This window comes from Camelus dromedarius, chromosome 30, assembly GCF_036321535.1.
Source record: "Camelus dromedarius isolate mCamDro1 chromosome 30, mCamDro1.pat, whole genome shotgun sequence".
Classification (NCBI taxonomy): Eukaryota; Metazoa; Chordata; class Mammalia; order Artiodactyla; family Camelidae; genus Camelus; species Camelus dromedarius.
In genome coordinates, this window is record NC_087465.1 from 2,842,144 (window position 1) to 2,866,982 (window position 24,839).

Here is a 24,839-nt window from a genome sequence, read left to right on the forward strand (position 1 = left end):
AAACAACTTGCTTCCAAATAAAAGGCAGAAAAATAGCAAATGTTTTCTTCACTTGCATGTATATATATGCTTATTGGATTCTCAAATTTCAGTAAAGTCACATGAAGTCTTGTTTGAATGACATTTTAGTTAGTTTTCCCTTTGATGAAAGCAATGTACCAGATTAGCAAAGGAATTCCCATTTAGAATCTATAAGAAAAACATCCTGAATGAGTCATTTGATTCATACTGTGGCGTTAAATTATTGCTTGGATTCACAAAGCAGTGAATGGATTTAATAGGAATACCATTCATGTGCAACGTGCTGCTAAGAGTAAAAAAAAATCTGGTGAACTGTGTAACGCAGAGTAAAAAGATTTGATGAGGCATTGAAGTGGAAACAATAGCAAAACTTAAACTTGCATAGCTGAACATATGGTGAGTTTTCTGAGAAGAATCAAGTGATTTTGAGAGGATAGCATCTTTTAAAAATTCTTAATTTCAGTTGGCAGAGAAAACCCATCGGGTATGTCTGCACCACCCAGCCAAGAGGAGGAAAGGATTGTTGAGTCAAAAAACCAGCAGGAGATGCCCGCAGAGCCTGAGGCCGGAGGTGTCGCACCTTCTTCCACAGCAGGTCGGGAACACGTGTTACTACTTCTTTCGGTTGCTTTGTCTGCGTGGCTTTTTTAGTGGCTGCCTAGAACGCCGAATTATTTTTATAATGTAGGTTGCATTATGTCACATAAACTTGCTTTTAAGATGTTATCTGGCTTTTTTATGCTTGGGTTTATATTGCAAAGAATATGTATATTTTAAAATGTGTTTAGTTCTTTTGGTTCTTTCTCTTGAAGTCAGTGTTTACTCCAGAACAATACTTGAAAGGAAGGTAGCATTAAATTATTGCATTGGACCATTACCAACAAAATATATTGTATGTATATGTTTTATGAATAACAGCAAATTCTCACCAAAGTCTAAGCTACAACAAAAATAGTCTTCGTTTCCCTGCTGTAGAAACTGAGGCATGAATAAAGCACTCTGCACCTCCCCGGTCGGAATTTTTAGTTTCTACCTCTTAGTCTGTTTGATTATTTTTCTTGCTCTTAAACATACTACCTTCTGTCTGACAGAGAAGTGAAATGGATGGTATCTGACAAATTCTGGGCATCAGAATCATCTTTGGGCAAAATGAAATAGTGATCAGTGTCTCTGAACCATTGTTTTTAAACCCACCCTGAGAGAGACAGATACAATGTTGTCTCTGAAAAAAGTGCTTTTGAACATCAGTGGTTGGGTGTGCGCTCTTCCTTTCAGTTAGTAACAGAACATAGGTTCTCTTGCTGAGGAGCCTGTGATCCTGCCAACCAGGGAGCAGAACTTGGCCTTTTGATTTTTGTTGCCGTGGACCAGGCCCCGCTGATACGTCTGTGGAGCAGTGTGACCCATCACACTGCCTGAGAAGCGTGTAGTGAGTTAAGTTTGTTCACAGAGGGAGTTTAATCTTGTGTCAGGACATAATTAGCACCTAAGTTTTTTCTGAAGTAAAATTTTCCTTGGTTGAAAATAGCGTGCTAGCTGAAATTTCTAGGAATTTTTTTATGAGTAGCAAAATGCTGAAGAGAAAATCTACATATTTTATGAAAATTTCCTCTGGCAAAAACATTAAAAAATTTTACCATTGTTACATTTTTTTTTTGAGTTTAAAGTGCACAGCATGCTGATTGGATGTGTTTATGTGTTGCAGTGTAATTGCATCACAGCCTTAGCTAACACCTCCACCACGTCGTGGATTTACTTCCTCTCTGCGAGGGGAATAAATGAGATCTAGTCTCTTAGCAAGTTTGATGTTTGTAGGGTATAGATTTTATTCAGGGGGACACCTTGAAGGAGTCTGTCAATTAATACAAGGTCTCTATCAAATGTTCTTTCAGCTTGGAATACTTTAAATCTCTAATCGACAAAAGCAAGTGCTTGTGCGCTTCTCAAATGGATAAATTTATGATCTGAGACTAATGGACTTTGGTGCATTTCCAAAAGATCAAGGCATTAGATTGAATTCATATTTAATTGATAACAGCGCAAACTTTAACATTGTTCTATATTATAGATTATACCATATTATGTCATCAATTTTTGTAACACGAGTGCACTCTGACGATGTATTATGTTTGTGCAAATGTTTTATGTTCGTGAAAATGTTAGAGCCGGAAGAAGAAGCTTTAGAGACTGTCAGCTTGTTCTCAAGGGTAAATCCAGCAGACCAGCTACACACATGCACACGTACGTGCTTATGTCTGCGCATCCCGAAGGCTGAGACCAAGTAACCACTAGGCTCCCGACCCCATTCCAGGGTTCGTTTGTCTGTTTACTATTCGTTGTTCATCGTTTGTTCGCTGGCCTTGCTGCCTCGGTCTCTCCCTGCTCCAGGCAGCTCACCCTGTTTCAGACTGATCTTCCTAATCCTCCGATCTTACCACCACGGACTTCAGCTGCAGCGCGCAACCTGGTGCCTTCCAGGACCTCCGCCTCTCCTTTTCCCACGTAGCATCTCTCTAACGTCACGGCCAGTGCACGGCATCGTGTGCGGTTCTTCCAGTGTGCCTGCTGCTCCAAGCCTTGGTGCGTGCAGGAGTGCTGTTCCCTGTGCCTGGAACGCCCTTCCCTTCCCTTCCTGCAGAATCTGACTCATCCTTACGCCTGCAGTGCGCGGTTCCCTCTGTGAAGCCCTTCCGGCCACCTCTCCACAGTTCTTCAGTCCCCTCTCTCTGCTACGTCTGAGCCTCATGGTGTTAGTATTTATGTTGTTTTCTGTGTGTGCGTCTGCTTGTTTGAAATCAAGTATCTAGACGCCTGCCTTTCCCAAGAGACAGTGTGCTCCTCCCGGGTCAGACTCTCATGATTTATCTTTCCAACTTTCAGTCGCTGACTCTAATACTCAGAGGGAAATGAACCTAACACAGTGCCCAGCAAAATAGGAACTACATACATTTTTCTTGAATAAAAATAAATGTTTTTGGTGACGCCCAGGATAGCGAGTGACAGATGCGCACCTGACGTGCATCCCGCTGACCCAGGTCGCCGGGCGCTCTCTGGGGCCCCGATGTGCCTGCCGTGGGCTTCCATCCCTGGAGGTCTGACTGCACTGCTGTCCCGGGTCTGGAGAAATTCCGAGCGTGTGTGCGGGGTTCCTGGTGGCCCTTGTCTAGACTGGCGAGAAGAGCAGTCACGTGGCCACTTGCAGCATTTGGGTTTTGAAGGTTAGATTGTGACATAAAACTTTGTTGGATCGACCTTTGCGGCCTTTTCCAGGCCAGCTGCCTTTGCTGGTTCATCCACAGCCGCCTGCCTGCGTCTGATGTTTGCTTCTGTGTTGCTGCCTGCCCACCTCTGGGCAAACCACCTAACCTCTGAGTCCGGCTTGTCCACCTGTTTAATAGGCACAGTGCGTCTTAGGACTCGTGTGGGGGTGAGCATGGTGACGGGATGACGCACGCTGAGCGCTGAGGACAGAGCTCAGCACGGAGTGAGCCGGGGGCTGCGTCTGGGTGGGCTCCGAGCGGCCCCCCCCCCCCCGGCTTGGCGCAGCGCCGGGGCTCCGGAGCCATACGTCCCGTCTGTCACTTGTGTGATCTGGGCGTGTTGTTTAGCCTCTGCCTCTTTTTCTTTTCCTGGGATGGACATCATAGTCTGACTTACTTCATGGGATGAGAAGTGAGTGTGACACATTCACCACAGAGCCTGCTGCATAGTAGGAGCTTAATGCGTGCTGATGATTGCTGTAACTGAAGGGAAAAAAGTGCCTGCGGTTGTAACGGCAGAAGTGACCCAGGACAGTTAAGAAGAATCAATTTTAAAAAATGAACGCCAGTTCTTTCCTAGCACTGACAGTTGTGTGCGCTGGTCATTTTTACTTTAGTTTCTTCCTTGTAGCAGGAGGAGCTGGTTCTTGGCCAGGTCTGTTGTTGTCACCGTGCACACCGTGCTGGTGGGACCCCAGGAGCTGCCTGGGGCTGCCTGCAGTTTCAAGCCGCGGAACTGCAGGTGGGAAGACTCCAGGCTTCCCGTTGCCCGTTTGGTGTGAGGAAATTTGCCTCATTTCCTAAGCCTGTAGTGCTTCTACCTGGAAGCGCCAGTGAAGGACTAAGGCAAGGTTGCTGGAGAAACCCAGACGACCAGTGCAGGGGGGCTTGGGGACGCTGTCGGCCCGCACGCCGCAGGGCCTCCTTCGATGAGGCAGCGAGAGCGCAAAGAAGGCAGCGGTGTTAAGTGGGGCCTCTCGCCACAAGCGTCCCTCACAAACGAGGGGAGTCGGGGCTGCCTGGGAAGCCCTGCCGCTGGGTGGCGCCCGCCCTCCCGGACCAGCCTGCCCCCAGGGCCTCAGAAACCGTTTGCATTTGTGCCAATTCTTCCTTTAGTTCCAAATCCTTTCCCTGCCCTCTTGGGTCCAGTATTTTTTTTTTCCAGAAATATTTCAGAAAATTTTTCTCTCTCTCCAATTTGCCATTTTTATGTCTCATTTGAAAATGTGTTTTCATTCCATTTTTCTTTTGTTATTATTGCAGTAGCTCTTTCTAAAAATCTGTAAGCCAGGCAGGCAGCTTTATGAAAAACCTGTGGACGCAGGACTGCAAATTCCCGCACGCATCCCTGTCGCCGTGTGGAGGACGAGTCAGTCTGCAAGGCGTGTCAGGTGCTTACTGTTCTAACTCAGTGTACGTCAGTGGTTGAGTTTCCTTTGACCAGAACCTTGCCGTGAGGAGACAGGCCCGGATCAACTCCCTGGAGTCGGCGCCTCCCTGGGTCTGGACGTCCCCGGGCTCCGTGTGGCAAAGAATTCTGTTGCCTGATGTCGCATCTGATGTGCTCCTGATGCCTTTACCCCCACAGGAGGAGCCAGACCTTCCCAAAGCCGTGAGACTCACCCGTCGGAAGATGAATGGGAGGTGTCAGTGCTGACGGGAAGCACCGGGACTCGGGCCCGGGTCACACTCTGGGTGTACGGGGACGAGGGAGTCGCTGGACCAGTCAGTCTCAGCGAGGACAGCCCGGAGCGGCTCTTCCTTCCAGGACAGGAGGACGCCTTCCGGGTGAGCGGCAGTGGCAGTCAGACAGGGTTTTGAACGTTTCAAGGGAATTTCCTTAACACAGAAGGGTGTGGCTGTGTGTGTGTGTGTGTGTGTGTGTGTTCTATATAAAATAAATCTCTGGTCTAGAGTCCCCGTAAAGATGCTAATGCCTGTTGTAATCATCAAAGGAAGCATTTTCCCCCTTACATATCTTATATAAGCCAGGAAAGTTGTAGAAGAAAACTGCTTTCTTTAAAGACATTTCCTCTTGGGCCGCTGGTTTGACACTGGCCCCATGACTGTCAGCCTCAAGTCAGACTACAACCAGGTCATAAGCCGTTTAGAGATTCTTCTGGTGAATCCGGCATTTACTTTTAGATGTTGCTCAGCTGAGCTCTGTGGGTGTGACATCATTTTCCTGGCGTCTTCAGAGGCCGTGCTTTGAAGTTCTGCCAGTGCTCGTTGGAATAGCTCTCTCCTTCGCATCAGAAGACACCGGGCTGCGTGGGTTTGCGTATCGCTGGTCGCCTCCCCCAGTTCCTTGGGGCTGTGGGTACATTTCAGTTAGGGCCATCCCATTCCACGTCACGCGTCACCCCCTGCCGGGGGAGTGGGAGGGCTGGATGGCCCCTGGCTCATGGTTAAGGAGCGCAGACGTTCTCCCTGGGGAATGGTCCTTTCGTGTCCTAAGGCCGGGCCGAGAGTAGAGAGTGACTGAGGCCAGCTCAAGTCAGCAGGAAGCCAAGGCCGTGTGAGGCTGCGGTGCCTGGCCACCACCAATGCCCGCGTGGTTGCTGGGCCTTCAGGCCTGAGCCCGGCACTCGGCTCTTGCAGTCATCACATTTTTAGTGAAGAGAAGCAGACATGAAGTCACGGAGGAGCCCCTCGGCCCAGTGCACAGGCAGGCCTACCTTAGGCAGCACGTCCATCCCAGAAGACTATTTGAAGACGATCATTCGGAACTCAACATGCATATGTTGTGGGTAGATCCCTGGGCCCCCACCCTGACCAAGTCTCTGATCACCCACACTGAGCCCTGCAGTGTGGCTGTGTCATGTGCTGGTAAGTCCCATCGGGGTTCTTCTGGGCAGGGTCGCCCAGGGTCCCATCTTGGAGCCGATGGGGTAGCTTCTGAGTCGTGCTTGCACATTGGAATCATCTGGGAGCTTCTAACACCGTGGACGCCTCCTCGGTCCACCTGCAGGGATTCTGGTTTATTTTGTCTAGGGTGCAGCCCAGGCACTGAGGTTTTGAGGAACTCCCCAGGTGATTCCGAAGTGCAGCCAGGGTTGAGAAGCCCAGCGGCATTAGACTGCAGTCGGGTGAGCTGGACTGGCTTTCCGTGTGTTCACGGTGTGACCTTGAAGGTGTTCCTGCTTTCTCCAGGCCAGGATTATTTTTACGTGTAAGGATGGTAGAAATGATACCTGTTTTTTTCTAAAACCCAGCATAGTCTGATGACAAAAAGAGGAAATATATATACATTTAAAAAATCCTGTTGACATACAGAGAATGTAGTAAATTGGTTAAGAACAGAGGTCTTGGAGTTACAGAGACCAGGTTCACATCCAGATCTAACACATTAATTCTGTGACCTTGAGCAAATTGCTTATCCTCACTAATCTTTGCTTTCCTTCCTAGTATGGAGGGGGAGGTGGGTCATGATACTACTTACCCTAATGGCTGGTGAGGCCAGAGACTGTCTGGGCACGTGTGTGGCGTGTCCTGCCCAGGAGGTGGCCGGTGCTCCCAGAGCAGCAGGTGCCACTGCGGCTCCTCCTTCTCTCTCCTGCGCGGTGGCGTCAGCGTATGTTCCGGTTTCTTGTGAGGTCAGAGTGCTGAGCCTCTACCTCAGCTGCAGGGGTCAGGGATGGGTGCGAAAACCCCAGCCCCGGGAGTCCAGGGCCTTGTGCCCCCAGGCCAGCAGCACGGCCATCGCCTGGGAGCCTGTTAGACCTGTTAGGCCCCAGACCAGGTCTGCTGAATCAGAGTCTGCATTTTAACAAGGTCCTCCAGTAGTTCATTTATAAAACTAGTTTTTGGCATCCTTTACTTTCTTTTTATCTATTTATTTTTATTGAAGTGTAGCTAATTTACAATAGTGTATTAGTTTCAGGTGTACAGCAAAGAGACTCAGTATTTTGGCAGATTATATCCCATTACAGGTTATTGTGAGATAATGGCTGTAATTCCCTGTGCTGTACAATATATCCTGTTGCCTGTCTATTTTATACACAGTAGTTTGTGTCTGTTGATCTCATACTCGTAATTTGTCCCTCATCCCTTCCCTCTCTCCTTTGGTAACCACAAGTTTGTTTTGTATATCTGTTAGTCTGTTTCTGTTTTGCATGTACATTCATGTGTATTAATTTTTAGATTCCATGTATAAGTGATATCATATAATATTTATTTTTCTCTGTCTGAATTATTTTACTGAGCATAATATTCTCTAGGTCCATCCTTATTGCTGCAAATGGAAGTATTTCGTTCTTTTTATGGCTGAGTAATATTCCATTGTGTCTGTCTATCAGCCTGCCTGCCTATCTATCTATCTATCTATCTATCTATCTATCTATCTATCATCTATCTATCTATCTATCTATCTATCTATCTATCTATCTATCTATCTATCTATCTATCCACCGCATCTTCTTAATCCAGTCATCAGTTGATGGGCACCTGGGTTGCTTCCATGTCTTGGCTATTGTAAATAGTGCTGCTATGAACATTGGGATGCATGTATCTTTTTGAATTAGTGTTTCAATTTTTTCTGAATATATGCCCAGGAATGGAATTACTGGATCATATGGTAGTTCTATTTTTAGTTTTTTAAGGAATTTTCACCAGTTAACATTCCCACAAACAGTGTAGGAAGGTTCCTTTTCCTTCACATCCTTTCCAACATTTGTTATTTGTAGACTTTTTCAAGATAGTTATCCTGACTGGTGTGAGGTGATATCTCATTGTGGTTTTGATTTGCATTTCTCTAATAATTAGTGATGTTGAGCATCTTTTCTTGTGCCTGTTAGCCATCTGTATGTCTTCTTTGGAAAAATGTCTACTCAGGTCTTATGCCCATTTTTTGATTGGATTGTTTGTTTGGTTTTTTTGATATTAAGTTGTATAAGCTGTTTGTATATTTTGGAAATTAGCCCCCTGTCAGTTGCATCATTTGCAGATATTTTCTCCCATTCCGTAGGTTGTCTTTTTGTTTCATTGATGGTTTCCTTTGCTGTGCAAAAGCTTCTAAGTTTAATTAGATCCCATGTGTTTGTTTTTGATTTTATTTCTTTTGCCTTAGGATACTAATCCAAGAAAATATTGCTACAATTTATGTCAAAGGGTGTTCCACCTATGATTTCTTTTAGGAGTTTTATGGTATCAGGTCTTACATTTAGGTCTTTAAACCATTTTGAGTTTATTTTTGTATATGGTGTGAGGGAATGTTCTAATCTCATTGTTTTATATGTGACTGTCCAGTTTTCCCAGCACCTCTTGTTGAAGAGATTGTCTTTCCTCCATTGTATATTCTTGCTGCTTTGTCGAAGATCGACTGTAGGTGTATAGGTTTATTTTTGGGTTCTCTAGTCTGTTCCATTGATTTACAGTCTGTTTTTGTGCCAGTACCACACTGTTTTGATTACTGTAGGTTTGTAGTATAGTTTGAAGTCTGGGAGGGTTATATGTCCAGCCTTGTTCTTTTTTCTCAGGATTGCTTTGGCAATTGGGGTCTTTTGTGGTTCTATATAGATTTTAGGATTATTTGTTCTAGTTCTGTGAAAAATGTCTTGGTTATTTTGATAAAGATTGTATTAAATCTGTAGATTGCTTTGGGTAGTGTGTCCATTTTAATAATACTAATTCTAATCTAAGATCATGGATATCTTTCCATTTCTTTGAATTATCTTCAATTTCCTTTATCAGTATTTTATAACCTTCAGAGTATAGGTTCTTTCACCTCCTAGGTTATGTTGATTCCTAGGTATTTTATTACTTTTTTGATGGGATTTTAAATGGGATTATTTTTTACTTACTCTTCATGATATTTCATTATTAGTATACACTAATGTTTGAGAAGCACTGGTTTAGGGCTAAAGGAGCAATGGGACCGGGGCCTCTGATAGTCTAAGAACCTAAGTTAGGACTAGCCAGCTCGTTCCTATTTGCCCTTTCTTCTGTGGCCGTTGAGTCCCTTGTTCTTTTTCACCAGCATCATCTGCCACTTCTGAATTAGTCTTTCATCCTTCCTTACTTCCTTCCTTCTAATCCTTAAGTGAGCGTATAGCTGTTTTTGAGGACAGTGTGGGACTTCTGATCAGACAGGCTTGGGTTTGAATTTTACTTTTGAAGTTTACTGTGTATCCAGCTATGTATCTTCAGACAAATTACTTAACCCCTTTAATCTTCTTTGTCTTTGAAGCAGACTCTTTAAAGAGCCTTACTCTTCACAGGGTTGCTGTGCAGAATGGAAGAGACCATGCATGTCAAGCACTCGCCACCCCCTACCCCCACCCCGGCTGGCACACAGCCAAGGTCACCGCGTGGCAGTTCCATTCTCCAGAAGTGACAGGCGTGAAGTCACATGTGCTTAGTAACCTGACTGTTCAGTTATCTCTTTTTTTTTTTCCACTTAGAATATGTAAAAAGAGAAAGCTTAGACTTTTGCAGATGGATATCTGGGACAATGAAAAGATATCTAAAATTTGGCTTCCCTTTCAGAGAGAAACCAGGCTAAGACTGTGAAAATGTCTTACTTCCTCTGGTGGGAAGCAGCTTCTGAGCTCCACCACTGAGACCTGCTCTGGGAGTAAGAAAGTGGGAGGAGGTTGTCTGTGGGAGGGTAACAGCTCTCTTTTCCTTCCTCCCAGTCCGTGCCAGCATAGTCCTTGCTCTGGCGGTGCAGTGTTCCCAGGGCTGCCTAGCCCCACGGTCCACGGGGAGAGTGATGGTGGCCGTGGTGGTGGGCTCTTGAAAAGAGAATTTCTAAGTATGGGGAGTGGTAAGGAAGAGGAGTTCTGATGGCTTGTGGGTCACCTGGCCGTCCCAGCTCTGTCAGTGTCTGGTGCACAGGTAGACAACGATCCAAGCCAGACATGACACGCAAGCGCTTACCTGGTCACATCTCTAGTCTGTGGAGGTGGGTGAACAGCTGGAGTGGGAGCAATGATAGTGGCTGTCATTTAAGTTATAAAATGATAAGGTGCATATTGCCCTTCTGAATCCTCACAGCTCAATGTCCTGGATGTACCTTATTATGCTGAAGTTCACTGCTTGTACATCTGTCTCCCTCACTGGGCTACACATTTCTCTCAGTTGGGAACTGTGCCATCTCTTTCATCTTTGTATACCCGTGTGCCTGGCACAATTCCTATATTATTGCATTAAATGAACGTTGATCCAGTTGAACTGAAAATTATATGCAGTAGACATTATGTCCATTCAACACATAAAGAAATTGAGGACCTGAGATGTAAAACAACATAGTTCTACAACATTCAGGATATCAGCTGAGCCCAAAGTGATTCCAAAGCCAGTTCTCCATGATGCCACCTGGAAAGCAGGTACTCCTGGACCACATCAGACACGAAGCAGGCGTGCGTGCTCTGTGCGCAAGTTCGTCTGTCTTCCTCGAGCTTTAATCATGTATGTCTTAGCCTGTGAGTCTAACAGCGAGGACTTTCAGAGTAGAAGGAAGTTCTAGAGTCACTGATACTTTTTCTTAAGCTTGTAAAAATAGTTATATTTAGCTTTGGTGAAAGTTGCTTTTTTCACGTTAAAATAAGAGCCCATCTTTCTGTCGTTGGCACTGAGCTCAGAAGTTGCTGGCTTCCAGGGAGAAATGTGTGGTAGTCAGAGGACTGAGCATATGTGTGCTCTTTATTTCATTCTTTCATCTGACTCCTTCGGCATTTTTTTTTTTTTTGGTCAAGACTCATGATATTTCTGTCTCATTTTCTGTGTCTGTGGTGTCCACCCATAACTTCTTGAGAGAGCTTAATCTCTGGACTCTGAAAGGGTCTCTGAGGGCTATTCAACTACTAGGAACAAAAAAAAAATGCATTTAGTAAGAAGAGAAAGAATTTTTTTTAACGTGCTTAATTTAAAACATTCTTCTAATTTTTTTCTTTGTATTTCCTTCAGGTTGAAGTAAGACACGTTGGAAAGATATACAAGATAAGGATAGGACACGATGGGACCGAGTGGAGCCTGCAGAGGGTAATGCCTTTTCTCTCGTGCCTCATGGTTACTCTGTTATGAAAAGAAATAAGCTGGGTTCTTAGAGCAATGACAGAGAGAATGCATTTTCCTAACGGTTGTGAATCACGTGAGCGAAATTTCTGTAGATATTACACTTCCGACAGATATGGCGCATCCTCGAGAGCTTTTTAAAAACCGCGCCTCTGTAGTTAACACTTGCAGAGGCAGGCGTGTTCACGGGGGGTCTGCAGACTGGAGGGAAGTGTAAGAACGGAAGTGAGTTGTCACCCACCGATCAGCAGGCGGCCACGGGGTGGTTCATCTCCTTCAGACCTTCTGTGAATCTCGCTCAGGAATTCTCTCTCCCTACACACACCCCCAAATATGTAAGTGCCTATCTACACATCTGCGTCTAAGTATTTATGCACGTTTGTACGCATCTTGCCTAAATGAAACTGAATCACGCTGTGGGAGCACTTCGGAATCCTGCCTTCAGTAGTAACAATAACAACCACCCCGGCAGTACTGAGTGTGTGCTGCGTGCTTACCGCGTGCCGACTGCCCGCGAATACGGTCATGTTTCTGTCGCCTAACAGCTGCTCTTTGATTTCGGTACCACTGATATCCCCATTTTATGGATAAGAAAACTGAGGCTCAATAAAGTTAAATAATTTGAAATATTTAAAATAATTTAAACTGAGTTCACTTAAAAATGGTCTCATTGTACGTCGGACTCTGGGGACTGAGCTCTTAAGCACTATCATGGGCTTTATCTTTGCTTTCAAAAATAGACAGCAGTTAAATTCTTAGGAGCTCTGAGATTTCTGTATGGAAGCAGTAACTATTTGTGGAGTCAGATAACATGGTTTGAATCACAGTACATCTCTGCTTTGTAGCTTTAAATGCTGTGTCTGTCACTGATTCCTTTACAGGAATGTGATGATATGTTATTTAAAAAAAATTAAGGTTTAAAACTTTGGAAACCACTAATAAAATCTAGCAAATTTATCATTTTTCCATTTAAAATGTTTCTTAATCTTATCTGTGGTTTTTATTATTGTATCTTCGATTGTATAAAGAAAGTAAATGAGAAAAATTTAAATTTGCTGAAATGTTTACTGTAGCATTTCTTAGCACATGACTCATATAATGAAAACTGGCACTTGTACAGTTTAGGAGCGGATAAATATGTTCCAGTCAGTTAGGCAAGAAGGACTTCCTGAGCACCTCACATATGCCCTGTGTTGCGCTAAATGCCGGTGAGAATGGGAGGGAACCATGGGGAGGCTTTCTGGGGTTTCTAGTTAGAAGCATTGAAAGATCTCAGAGACAAAAAAATGACCATTTAAGAAGATGCAAAACCTATGAAACCCGCAAAATTTAGCAAAATTACAAACTCTGTACTTGTGAATTACTGGCAAAGACAAGCTAGAACGCTTTAGAAAAGACGTCCCCATTTGTCAAGCTGGCCTGTGATCACTACATGGCTTGAGCTTTCTCTGGGGCCCTCGAGTGAGGGGTGGGTTCAGGGCCAAAGCCATTTGACTGCGCAACGCTTCTCCAGCTGGAGGGGGAGACAGCCCCAGGCAGGACACTGAGAGGGGCGCTCAGTACCTGGCCAGGCCTCTGCTTTCACAAGACGCTCTCTGTAAACAGTTCCATGGTGACATAAGCTTATGAAACAGTTTTTCATTCCTCTCTTGGAGATTTAATGCAATGCATGTTAATATGGTTAAGGCTCTGAGATGTCCTGGGGTAAAGAAATCTGTCTAACAGCATCTCCAAACTAAATTTACCCTCGGGCCACATTTGCAGGTGAAATCTATTAACATCTCTTGAAATGAATATTGAATATCGTGCAGTACTACAGAGGTCTGAGGTATTTGGGGGCCAGTCAAGGGAAAACACGCGACAAGGCGTCAGCAGCAGGAGCGCACGGGTGTACTGCGTGAGGCCCCGACAGGTGGGCCTGCGGGGGCGTCCTCGTAGCAGGAGTCTGTCCAGAGGGGAGGAGGGGGGTGCAGAGGAGCTCCCAGGGAGAGGAAGCTGAGAGCAGGGGGTTTACGTGTCTAGGGGTTAGAGTCTGTGTCACCGAGCTCCAAAGGGCAGCGGCCACAGGGGGCCTTATAACCACAGTTCTCTTCTTCTCAGTAGGAAACAGCTGTTGGGTGAGGCTTCTGTGGGGTATGCAAAGCAGGGGGGCTCTAACTTACTACAGATCTGCTTGTTTGGCCTGTTTTTTATTTTTTTAACTGTGGAAAAAAATCATTTGGGCTGTTTTTATAATTATAAAGTTTGGGCTTGCTGCCAGTGGGCTTTTGAGCTAACAGGTTTTAGTCTGCAGGGAAGAGTCAGCCTACGGGCCAGTGTACAGAGGCTGTCTGTGACTCCTGTATGTAACGCGTCCACGCTGGGAGATGTGACTTATGTTTGTATGAGTCCAGTCACACGTATGTGGGGATTTGTCATTTATATGAGAATGACTAGCTAATGTCTAATCGACTCTTCTGTGCCCCAGGCCTGCGGAGAGTTCTGGGAGAGGCGATCAACATGAGCACTTTGCCTAGAAGCAGCTGGGTGACTCACTGATGTGACGGCATACCTGGGAGGGAAAGATGGGCTCGCCACAGGTCTGGTCTTAGTCGTTGAGATGATACAAAATTAGAATCAACCACAGTGCCTGCTTTCAATCTGGCTGGAGAAAGAAGATCAAGTAGCAAACACACACTAATTAGGGGGCAGTCAGAGGCTGCACTGTGTGTCCAGGCCCCAGTCACAGGAGGGGATCCAGCAAGAGAAACCCATGCGCCTAGAGGACCTGGGAAGGCTCCACGGAGGGGGAGGGCCTTGCAGGGGGAACGTGTGTGTGAGGGCTGGGCAGGGGAGGCAGTGGGAGGGCGGCTGTTTGGAGATTGCCCAGTTACCTGTGCCACACATGGATTATGGTGAAATATCGTGTCACTACATATGTAAAATGATTTGTGCTCCAGTGAGAGGGAAAGTGCCCATTCACAAAGCAGAAGGAGTTCCTTGTGTTTGAGTGGCATGTATTTCAAAGGCCTAGAATTCGTCGGACACAAGCTGCCTGACCTTGTTTGGGTGGAGTCGGTTGGTAAATACACTGACTTACAGACCTTGCATCTCCAGGTCTTGCGTTCCTACTCGAGTGTGTAGAGGAATTCTGGGTCTATGACCACCATCTTCTGTCTGATAATTAACGTCCAGTCATTGTCTCTTTTCTCAGTACAGCTTTGCTGGGACTTACCTCTGTGCAGTAACAGGTTCTAGTCGTCTCGATGCGTTGCCAGTGGAACAAGGCAGTGGTCTTTATGTCGTCTGTATGTTCTTCTTGATCAATATGTCCCTTTTCTTACAGGACACTCCCTCCCCCTCTTTTTTTAACTAGGCCTAGCACAGTCCTACTTAACTTAGCTCTATGTTTTAGGACAGAACAGGACCGAGCTGATTTTCCTTTTATGTTTCCGTGTGTCTGGGTGGGAGGAAGAGAACAACAGATATTTCCGTTTGGGACTTTGGTGCTAAATTAAACACTAGCACAGACGCGTAAAGGCATGGACAAGTGCACTCGTGCTCAGAGCCCTTCACCCAGCACTGCCGGGGCCCGCGGCCTGCAGAGGGCTCCTGCCAGGAGGCCGAGCGTGCCAGCGTGACCAGGACGTAGCCGCTGTCTTCCAAGAGTCCCTTCCGCAAGTAACCCGCCTATAAGCCAGACTGTGGCTTAGTTCTCCTTAGAGCCTTGATTTTACCTGTCACATCTCAGTGACAGCTCTCGCTACGCCCGTCTTCCAGAAGATTTACTGAAGGATCGAGATTGACTTACCCCGTTCGCTCAGATTCCGAGCAGAAAGGTCGTGCAGCCTGACTGAGGTGTTGTAACCTCAGCGCTGAACTGTGATGTGTTAATTCAGGCCCTGTAAATGCTGCTTTATGGCTGTTCCAGTTAGCTATTTTTAGGACGTGTGTTTAACTACTTGGTTGAAATTTCTTAAAGAATCCAGGAATTTTAGTTTTCTAAGAAAGGAAGAGTGAGTTTTATGGTAATGTTTTCTTGTAAAATGACTAATTCTTGCTGCGCTAAATCAGCAGGGGGAGCTCAGCAAATGAAATTTAGTTTCTATTAAAGCCATTCCTAACGTTGTTCCTATTCATTCAGGAAATTAAAACAAATGCTGAAGACTTCATATGATAAAGACACTGCTGTTCCTTAAGCATTTTATTTATTTGTTTGTTTTAAAGGGAAAATGAATGTGCGCTTCAATGAAAAAATAATTTGGAAACTCACCCTTTTTCTTTCTCCACATCTATCCCAACAGAAGGTTTGGCTTTGAAGCTTAATATCCTGCATTATTTTCCCTCTGCCTTACTGACTTTTTTTTTTTTTTTGAATAGTATTCATGTTTGGCAGCTTTGTGTCAGAGCCGAAGCAGAAGTCAGGGCTCTGGGTTTCTGTAGTGTGGAAGGATGCTAGACAATGCTGCAGCCTGAAGGCCAAAAGGAAATACTGTTTTCAAAAAGAGAGTGGTTGGTTCTATGAGGACCAAAGGCTACCTTTCATGGACTGGGAAAATCTAGGAAGCCTGCTACACGGCCATGGTCTGCCAGGAGGGTTTCCCCACTGATACTGGGGACTGTGTGTAGCTCTTGTTTCTTGTGATGAATGATTAGAGCTCTTATGGGACATTATTGTTTGGGGGAAGCTAGTGCCTCTGGCAAATGTTTATTGCAGTGATTCCCAATGTCTCAAGTTAAAGTGGGTGAAAACATGCTTTTTTGCTTAGTATTTAGATTTTCAGGAGGGAATAGCTGCCCCGTTTCATGGTGCTCTGGCTGTCTGGGGTCTAGGGGTAGATTTTTACATCGCTCACAGTTTGGAAGTTCTTTTCCTTGATCATGCTTTAGGTACCTCACTGGAGATCTGACTTGCTATTTCAGCCAGAATAATACACATTAAGCAATTATGCCAGCCAGCTTCCAAAATACTGATATAAATTATTAATCTAAGTCACTGAATTGGTTCCAGGTAATATATAGCTTGGATGCCAAATAGAATGGCTATTAACTAAACATAGTCATATGGTAATTAACTTCGAATATTGAACAAAAGGAGGGGGACAGTCCAGTTCACGCGGGCCCTGGAGGACAGGAGGACGGAAGAGGAGCTGCATACTGGCCTGGGGCGGAGGGGCCGAGGAGGCCTTTCTCTGTCCTCCCCAGTAGTCCTGGCTTGCTCGTCCCAGTACAGCCAGGGATTTGGAACAGAATTTCAATTTCTGATCATAAAGAACTGAGCATTTGGCTGAAGTTCTGCTGTGTGTTAGAGAGTGAGGAGCCACAGCCGATCTCAAATAACAGTGAAGAAGTCTGACCTCTAGTTTCTGGGGTTAATTGTAACACCACCACACCAATACCCCCGTACTGAGCGCTCAGGGGACAGATGACCACCTTTACTATGGAAACCACAGCAAGGTAGGTCATGTTATCGCCCCAGTTGAGGTTACCAAGGGCTCTGAGCTGATGGGAAGCCATCCCCAGCACCAGGACCGGCACGTGGATTTGAGGAGAAGGGGCCTGACTCTGAGGCACACTCACCGTCCGCGTACTGCCCACTGGACAGATCAGATGTTCTGAAAGGAGTCTCTCTTACCTTACTCCCGGGTGTTACAGTCCACACTTGAGAAGGCTCTGCTTTGGGAAATAATTTCCTGCTTATCTTTTCTATAAGGCATTTGAGACTCGTTTTATTACATAAAGCACTCCCACCCTAGAACATTCTGTCTTCGACCTGGCAAGGCAGGTATGAGGCCAGCTTTGCCAATGAGGACCTGAGGGACACAGATCACCATGTACACGTTCTCCCCAAGGCTGCACACCTGCAGCAAGGTCGGGGCAGAAATCAAGGTCTTTTGGTCCAAGTTCAAGCTCACTGCACTTTCCACACACCCTTTGCCGCGTCCTGCCCTGAGCTGCCGCATGACTGGGCTTGTGCGTTGTGGTCTTCCAGGAATTTTGACCTCCTTTATCACTTCAATAATTTAAAATGTTTTGTTTGTGAAAATAAAAATAGGAGTAAATACAACAGGAGGTAAGTTCAATGGATGTATCTATCTCCCTTTACCCACATCACTGTTTAATTATTGGCTTATCTTCCAATGATTTCTGTCGTAGGACTTGTCAGCTTGGGCACCATGGACTTTTGGGGCTGGTTAGTTCTTTGCTTTGGGGGGGGTACAAACTGTGCGTTGTAGGATGTGTAGCCACACCCCTGGCCCCTACCCACCAGGTGCCAGCACTCTCCTGCCTCCCTGCTTACGACAACCAGAAATGCCTCTAGACGCTGCCTCTGTCTCTGGGAGGGGCCGAGCTGCACCTCATTGCTGTAGCTTCTCATTGCTTAAAAATTAGCTTTGCGTTGTTAATTTTTATTGTAAAGCGTCATGACTCTGAAGGTAAATGCAACCCGCTCAGAGGCCTCACCCTGAAAAGGCTTTCCAGTGGAGTTAGTAGAATTGCACTCGCTTAAGTACAGTGACTGAGGCGTCTCACCCGAGGGCGCTTCTACGGGTGGAGGGGTTGCTGGTGCCTAGAGGCTAGAGGCTTCTCGCCACTTTCCATAGAAAGTTTAGTGTGGAGGAAGGACCTGCTGGAGTTTTAGGTAGAAGGACCTTGTAAACCCTGATACTTCATGGGGAAGACTTCACGCCTAGACTTCAGAAGACTCCCATTCACCCATTTGTGACCCTTGTTTATCTGAAACATCTAATAGGTTCCATTGGAAATTATTCTTACTGTTTCCTAATGTCTGTGTTGTCCCAAAGCCCCACCGAACTTAGTCTGTGCTAGTAAGTGCTTATTGCTCTGCTGCTTTAATGTCTGTTATGTAAATATTTGGGGTCTATATTTCACAGGTAATCTATAAAATCCCCTTGGTGGTCGAGGCAGTTTCTTTTTGTTAAACTCCCAACCATACCCCGTGCAGTGCCGTGAACACCCACTGTAGGAAACGTCACCGTGAGGAGGCCAAGGGTCTGTGTGTCCTTCTCGGGTCACCTGCACACAAGCCCCAGGGGGCTGGAGATGCCCCGCACCCTTGGTTGGCTCTGTTTGTTTAGGAATTCTCTCTGGCTGCTCCTTTGAGGAGTCTGTCCCTCTACATGGCTGAGGACGTAAGTTCTCCCATTTTATTCTGAATAAAAGCAAAGTAATAGACATCATAGTGGCTCCAGGAAGGAAAATAAGATTAAACACCATCTCCCATAACATAGAGCCTCCGCTGTGGTGCGTGGATCACCCGCTTCCAGTCATCCACAGCTTCTGTCTCTCCGGTTGCTACGTAAGCCACCCAGGCTCCGAGTTTCAGGACCATTGGGGCAACTGAAGTTTCAAAATTCAGACAGAGGGCTGAAAACAATTTCATTTGAGCATTGTGTCTGATTGGGATTAAAAAGCATGAATCTTTATGATTGTTCTCTGTCTCTTCATGTTCCTGAATTTCCTACTGAATTGCTAGATATGTGCAACTGCTGTATGCAGTGAGATAGTCTAGAAAGGGGACAGTTCCAAGTGAAGTAAAATACGTTATGTTAATCTCTTTTATATTTATGAGTGTATCCATGTACAAATTTGGCTAAGGTTAAGATGAGTTGTTTATGTAGTTTGCGTAAAGCTTTGCACATTTCTTACATGTAATCTCATCTAATCTTCACAACGGCTGTGGGAGAGAGTCATTACTCCTGTCTTCAGGGCAAAAATGTGGTTCTCAGAGTGGTTATGCAAATGTCTCATGGTCTCGTGGTCAAACAGTTGTAAAATGGAGGATCTAGATTTTGGACCCAGTTTTCTTGACTCCAGATCCAGTGTTCTTTTCACAGCCTCTCGCCTAGAGCAAGTAAAGACACAGTCAGGCACCAGTGATGAGGCATGCTGACTCATTTAGCGTAATTCCCTCTGTTGGCAAACACCCTTCCACTTTGTTATTTATTTAATCATTCACTCAACAAGCAACCTCAGGACTGCCTTGTGAAAGCCTGTGGAAGTGCCGAGATGAGTAGGACATGGTCTCTCCCATCACGGCAGTCAGGTGTCACGTCATAGTCACCAGTGAACACAAAGTCGGGTCACCCACATCTGAGCTGTGTAATTAAGGACAGACACATTCAGCAAGGCAGTGAGTCGGATGAAAGCTGCTCTAGCAGAGATCCAAGTGTGTGTGGACATTCTGAGGCGAGAAGGAACGTGGCCAGGTCGTGGAACCGTGAACAGGTCAGCGTTGCCGGATTCCAGGGTGCAGGGCTGTCAGCCTGGGCAGTGGTGGGGCCTGCTCCCGAGGCCTCGGGCCGGGGGCATTCAGGAGGACAGAGACTCACTCAGGAGATAAACTAGGGTCTTCCAGGGGGAGGCTGCGTCTTCACTGTGATGGGAGGAAAGGCAGGTGTCGGCAGCGGTCCTTCCAGATGTCCTCCACTGAGACGTGGAGGGAACAGCGTGCACCTCCTGTGCGCTGGGCACCAGAGGAGCGAGCACCCCGGGCTGGGGTCCGGCGTGGGCTCGGCGGGCGGGGGGCGAGGGCAGCCTGCCACGCGCCGACAGGGGCAGGCTCTCAGCGGCCTGCAGGTGTCACGTGCGCTTTTAGGAGGCGTTGGATGTTCACAGAATCCTGCCGGACGCCTGCTTCGGTGACAAAGATGAACACACAATCTCCTTCGGCGTCCCTTCTATAGATTGCTTCTTTAGCATCAGTTGTAAGTGAAACTGAGAGTCAGACAGAGTCCATTTCAAGTCTCCAAGCCTCCGTTTTCTTATCTATAACATTGTAAGAACCTTACCAATCTAACTGCCGATGGTTAAAAGATACAATTAAAACAAACCACTCAGCATAATACCTGGCAAATGATACTCGCCTAATTCTACTGCTGCCAGCAGCCCCCAGGGTGTGCACCGTGGTCTGGCAGTCCTGGGGGTGGGGATTTAAAATTCTGGGTTCTGTGGAAAGTTGGAACTCAACACAAGTCGGTCATTGTTCTTTCTAATCTCAGGTGACCATGAAACATACCAGGAGCAAGAAGACGCTAGATTTTGCAGTGAATGCGTGGCTATCGCGAATCCAAGCAGAGGGGGACGTTGTCTGCGAGCTTCCTGTAGTGAAAGGCGGACAGGCTGTTTTTCCACGTGCGTTATTAATCCCCAGGGGCACACATTGCACGTACAATCTGCTTTTTTAATTGTTGCTTAGATTTACTTCTGAACTGTTTAGTTACAGAATATATTTTTCTCCTTCTAAGAGAGTTGTGGGACCCCTTGAGAAGTGACTTTTTCAGCATCGCAGCATGAGCCCCTGGTGGATCTGGGATTACACGTAACCACAAAAAGATTCTTATGGTCCAGCAACAGCCGCAGGGGCTGCGGTTATGAGAAAGAAGTCATGTCTGTGTCTCATCTGGCGTTGCCTGGGGCCCGTTGGCCGCCTCATGTCACCGCTTCACTTCTGAGGCGTTCCCTCATCAAACCTTCCTTTATTTTAAACTTTAAGCATCACGTCCAATAGCATTTGTCTCCCTTCCACTAAAATACTAAACACGAGTGTCCTCTTGCGTCGTACAAAGAAGAGCTTTTTTAAAAAAAGTTTTTATTTGTACACCGCTTGCTTGTGGTGTAAAAATGCCATTTATAATTAAAATTAATCATTGAAAGATAAAAAAAAAATCTCTCCGTAGATACAGAAAGTCCAGATGAGAGGAATTCAAATACAGTGATTTTTTACTGTCACCTGCCCCACGGATCTTGGTTCTGTCCATGTGAACGCCCAGGTGATGCATTTCCTTGTCTCTCTCCCCTTTGCTTTGCCAGTGGTGAGATACCTGGTTGACGTCCACACTGGGCAGCTGAAGCAAGCAGGAACGGAGTCGGAAGTTTCCCTGTGTCTCTATGGGGAGAGGGGAGACTCTGGTCTCAGGCTGCTGTACAAATCCAACATGCCAGTGAAATTTCAAAGAGGACAGGTGCGCCTGCACAGGGAAGTTCCCCACGTTCTTAGTAAGCTCCCCACGGGTCTGGCCATGTGTGATTGAATGTTGAAGAGTGCTTGGCAGCCTGCAGGTTTTTGCTTTGGAATGTCTTTAGCACAGGTGTTCCTGACCTAACTTCCCAACGTGCTTTGTTTCAGAAGTTTTTCTTGAAGGAAAAATGGGACACACTCTACCAGCAATGAATAATAGAACAAAGAAAAAGACATTAAAAATTAGTGGTGGTCTAAGGGGAAAAAACGAGATGATGTCAGGAAAAAACTTATGTGAACGTGCCTTGTCGGGACTGAGACGTGTAAAGCCTTATTCTAAGAGGTCAGGTCACGGAAGGGCTGTTACAGGATGTTTCACGTAATAACAACAGCCTTTCTTTAAAGCATCTTGAATGGAGCCAGCTGTACCATTTTCACACCTTAGAGCCTTTCTGTTCCCTTTTGTGCTTTATAGACACGCATGAGTCTTTCTGTGTAGTAGATGTTTCAGGAGGTGCAGTGACATATATAATCAACTCTGTCAATTTTTAATGTTATTTTGTTGTATATAGAGAAAAAGGTACTGTCTGAGGGTCTGAGATTAAGAATAGGGGTTACATAAAGCAAGCTTGTATTTTTAAGAGAGAAGGCTCCCAAACCAGTTTGAGAGTTTCTCAGACTTTTGTGGCTGGAGTTCCTGGGGTATTTTTGAAACATCAGAGACCAAAAGCTCACCTGAGCCCTTACGTGTCACTGCAGGTGTCACTGCTTTCACCACGGCGAGGGAAGCAGCACAGTTAGGCCTGGTTTGACACGGTCAGTGTCTCTGTCTAGAAATGAAGGCCCCAAGATGTTCTTTCACAGCAAGCCCAAGACCGTGCTTCGCGCCGTGCACAGAGGAGGGTGTCGGAGAGGGCTTACTGGAGAAAGAAAGGGGGAGAGAGAGGAGGAAGGGAGAGAGATTTGCCCCCCGGGCCCCCGAGAAAGTCGTGGTTCGCGGAGGCCGGGGGTGCCCTGGGACCACACGGCTGCCCGCCTGGCCACCTCGTAGACCGTCACGGGCAGCAGCCTCGGCGAGAGCAGAGCCGCAGGCCAGGAGCCTTCGTGCTCGGTGTAGTTGCTACACTGTGCACTGCTCCGGGGGGGAGGTAGAACTCCAGGGGAGAAAAAAGCATAGCCAGAAATACACTTTTTAAAGAGATTCAAAAGGAGTGGTTTGCCCACTTTTCTTTCCTCATCACCCGTTTTGACGCTGACCGTAGTAACGTGTCTCTTCTGAAGATCTGCGCTGCTCTGCCATTCCTGGGCTGTCACTGCAGCCCTCGCCAGCCACGTGCGGGGCTCACGCCCGCCCTGTGGGGTTTTTCTGTCTCCTGCACCAGGTCGATACGTTTCAAGTAGAAGCAGTGTCGCTGGGAAAACTGCAGAAGGTGCTGTTGCGCTGCGAGGCCGGTGACAAGTCGCAGTACTGGTACTGCGACAAGGTGGTCGTCAGGGAGCCGGGCACCATTTCCGAGTCCGTCTTCACCTGCGAGAGGTACGTGGGTCCCCGAGCGCTGCGATGTGCGTGCGTGTGCGTGCATGTGTGTGCGTGTGCGGGTTTGTGTCATTTCCTCAGACTTCCCCATTCTGCACCACCCACTGAGAGTTTAAGTAAATAATCTATTGCTAAGCATTATAAGGAAATCTTATCTTGTAGCTTTTGATTATTTCAACGTGCTATATGTCACAGAAGGATAAAAAGTTTACCCCTGAAATGACTGCATCAATTGTGAGAATGTTTGTTAAAATGTTGGTTTCTTGACGTTACTAAAACTGTAGTGTTCTAAGAATTTCATACCTGAATTAAGCAAGGAGAATTTTAGGGAGAAGCCTCCGAACAGAATGTAAAGAAAGACACAGATGGAAACGTAGATAACACGAGTTTTCCCTTGAGCCTCAGAAGGAGAAGGCGGGAAGCAACTCCCTCCATCCCTGACCCTAAAGCCTTCAGGCTAAGCCTCGCCCTCCAGATCCCTGCTGCGCCCTGTTTTCTCAAGAACACCCGGCCTCAGCTGCCGGGGGAGAGGCTGGGCGCCGGACCCGCGGATGGGGTTGAATAAGGACAGGTTTCTTCGTGGAAACCTGCTCTCGCGTGGACACGGGGCGCGCAGTCTTGGGCTCTGTTTTGAGGTTTTGGATCTTCAGTGTTGGGGCTGCCTTACAGCCTTTCCAAACAGATGATCAACAGGAAATGAAGCCAAAACAAAAACCAAAAAGCAGGCACAGACGGGGCATTGGAAAATTCAAGGGGACAGGTTTGGAGATGCCAAAGCCATTACATCTCTGACTGTACTTCAGTTAAAAACAAAAACCTTACCCCAGCAGTATTAGACATAGAATCTTCCTGGAACTCATGGTTATATGAAAAAAATGGGGGCAAAAAATAATGACAGTCTTGCCCTAAAAGTTTTCGAGAAAAACTGAGGGGGGGGATTGTTCTTAAAATGATATTTTAATTACATTCTCCCCCTGTTCATATATCTGTATTCATTCTCCATTGCCTACCGAAACCCAAACCAAAAGCCTTCATGATCTCTGCATCCAAGGCTCCGCACCCGCGACTGCATTCATTTCCCCTCCAGTTCGTTTTCACAGTTGTCCTTTCAGGGGTCTCGGTGGAGTCAGACCACCTCCCGGGACCTGACGGGGCTGTTCCGTTTTGCTCTGTCCCTGGGACAGAGCTGTTCCCGGGTCAGGAACGCCCCTCCTTGCTCTGTCTGTGCGTCCTGACGCTGACCCTGTCCATCCCTTGACTCCCATTCGCATTCTGCCGCCAGCAGGAGCTGGCTGGCCCTGGGAGCAGCAGTGTGTGTCTCCCCAGTGCTTACTCAGAGCTCAGCCAGGCACAGGCACCACCACCCGCTGAGTGACACACCGCGCTGAGGAGGGCTGGCATCACGTCCCAGCCCACTCCGCCCTCAGCACACGGCAGCCCGGGGGCCGGCCGGCAGCTGGGTTTTATCCCGTCGGAGGAGTCGGGGGTGATTCATCTGGGAGTTTCTCCTTGGGTTCTTAGGTTCTGATCGACTTCATCACATCATTTCAGCTGCTTTCTTTTAATTGTGACGTCTCCTGGGGATACTTTAATGTCTTCATCACACTGTCACACGTCCACACCCACACCACGCCCTGGGGCTGACCCCCGCCGTTCCCCGCGCCGTTCCCCCCACCGCCCCGGCCCACCACCGTCTGCACTGCCTTCCTTCCTGCCTGGCCCCTGCCAGCGTGGCCTTGTCTGCGAGGAGGAGACCTAAGTGGTAGCTTAGTTTAGTTCAGTGGATCGCAGCTGAAAAAATTTCAGTTATAAAGTACATCAAGCAGCCCGTGGGACACAGCCGCGACGAGCCGCCCTGCCGTAACGCGCGCTGACATCTGGTGTTCGGCGGGCAGCGGCAGGTCCCGAAGACCCGGTAGCCAGCGTGCCTCCCGCAGCGCCCTGATGGAGAAGGAGTGTCGCAGAAATGCCTCCTTCCTGCTTGTGGATATAAAGAGAGGAGGCAGGTCCCACTTCCTCAGTCCTTAAAGCAGCAGGAGAGCAG

The 24,839-nt window shown here is 46.9% G+C and overlaps 1 protein-coding gene across 1 annotated transcript in view; it reads left to right on the forward strand.

Moving 5' to 3' along the window:
• RP1 (RP1 axonemal microtubule associated) overlaps window positions 1-24,839 on the forward strand; it is a 140,067-nt gene that overhangs the window by 54,078 nt on the left and 61,150 nt on the right. The window contains exons 16-21 of the mRNA XM_064480818.1: window positions 485-616; window positions 4,870-5,069; window positions 11,190-11,264; window positions 20,300-20,432; window positions 21,111-21,262; window positions 22,641-22,795. Of these exons, the coding sequence (XP_064336888.1) occupies window positions 485-616; window positions 4,870-5,069; window positions 11,190-11,264; window positions 20,300-20,432; window positions 21,111-21,262; window positions 22,641-22,795 (847 nt within the window). The remainder of the gene's footprint in view (window positions 1-484; window positions 617-4,869; window positions 5,070-11,189; window positions 11,265-20,299; window positions 20,433-21,110; window positions 21,263-22,640; window positions 22,796-24,839) is intronic.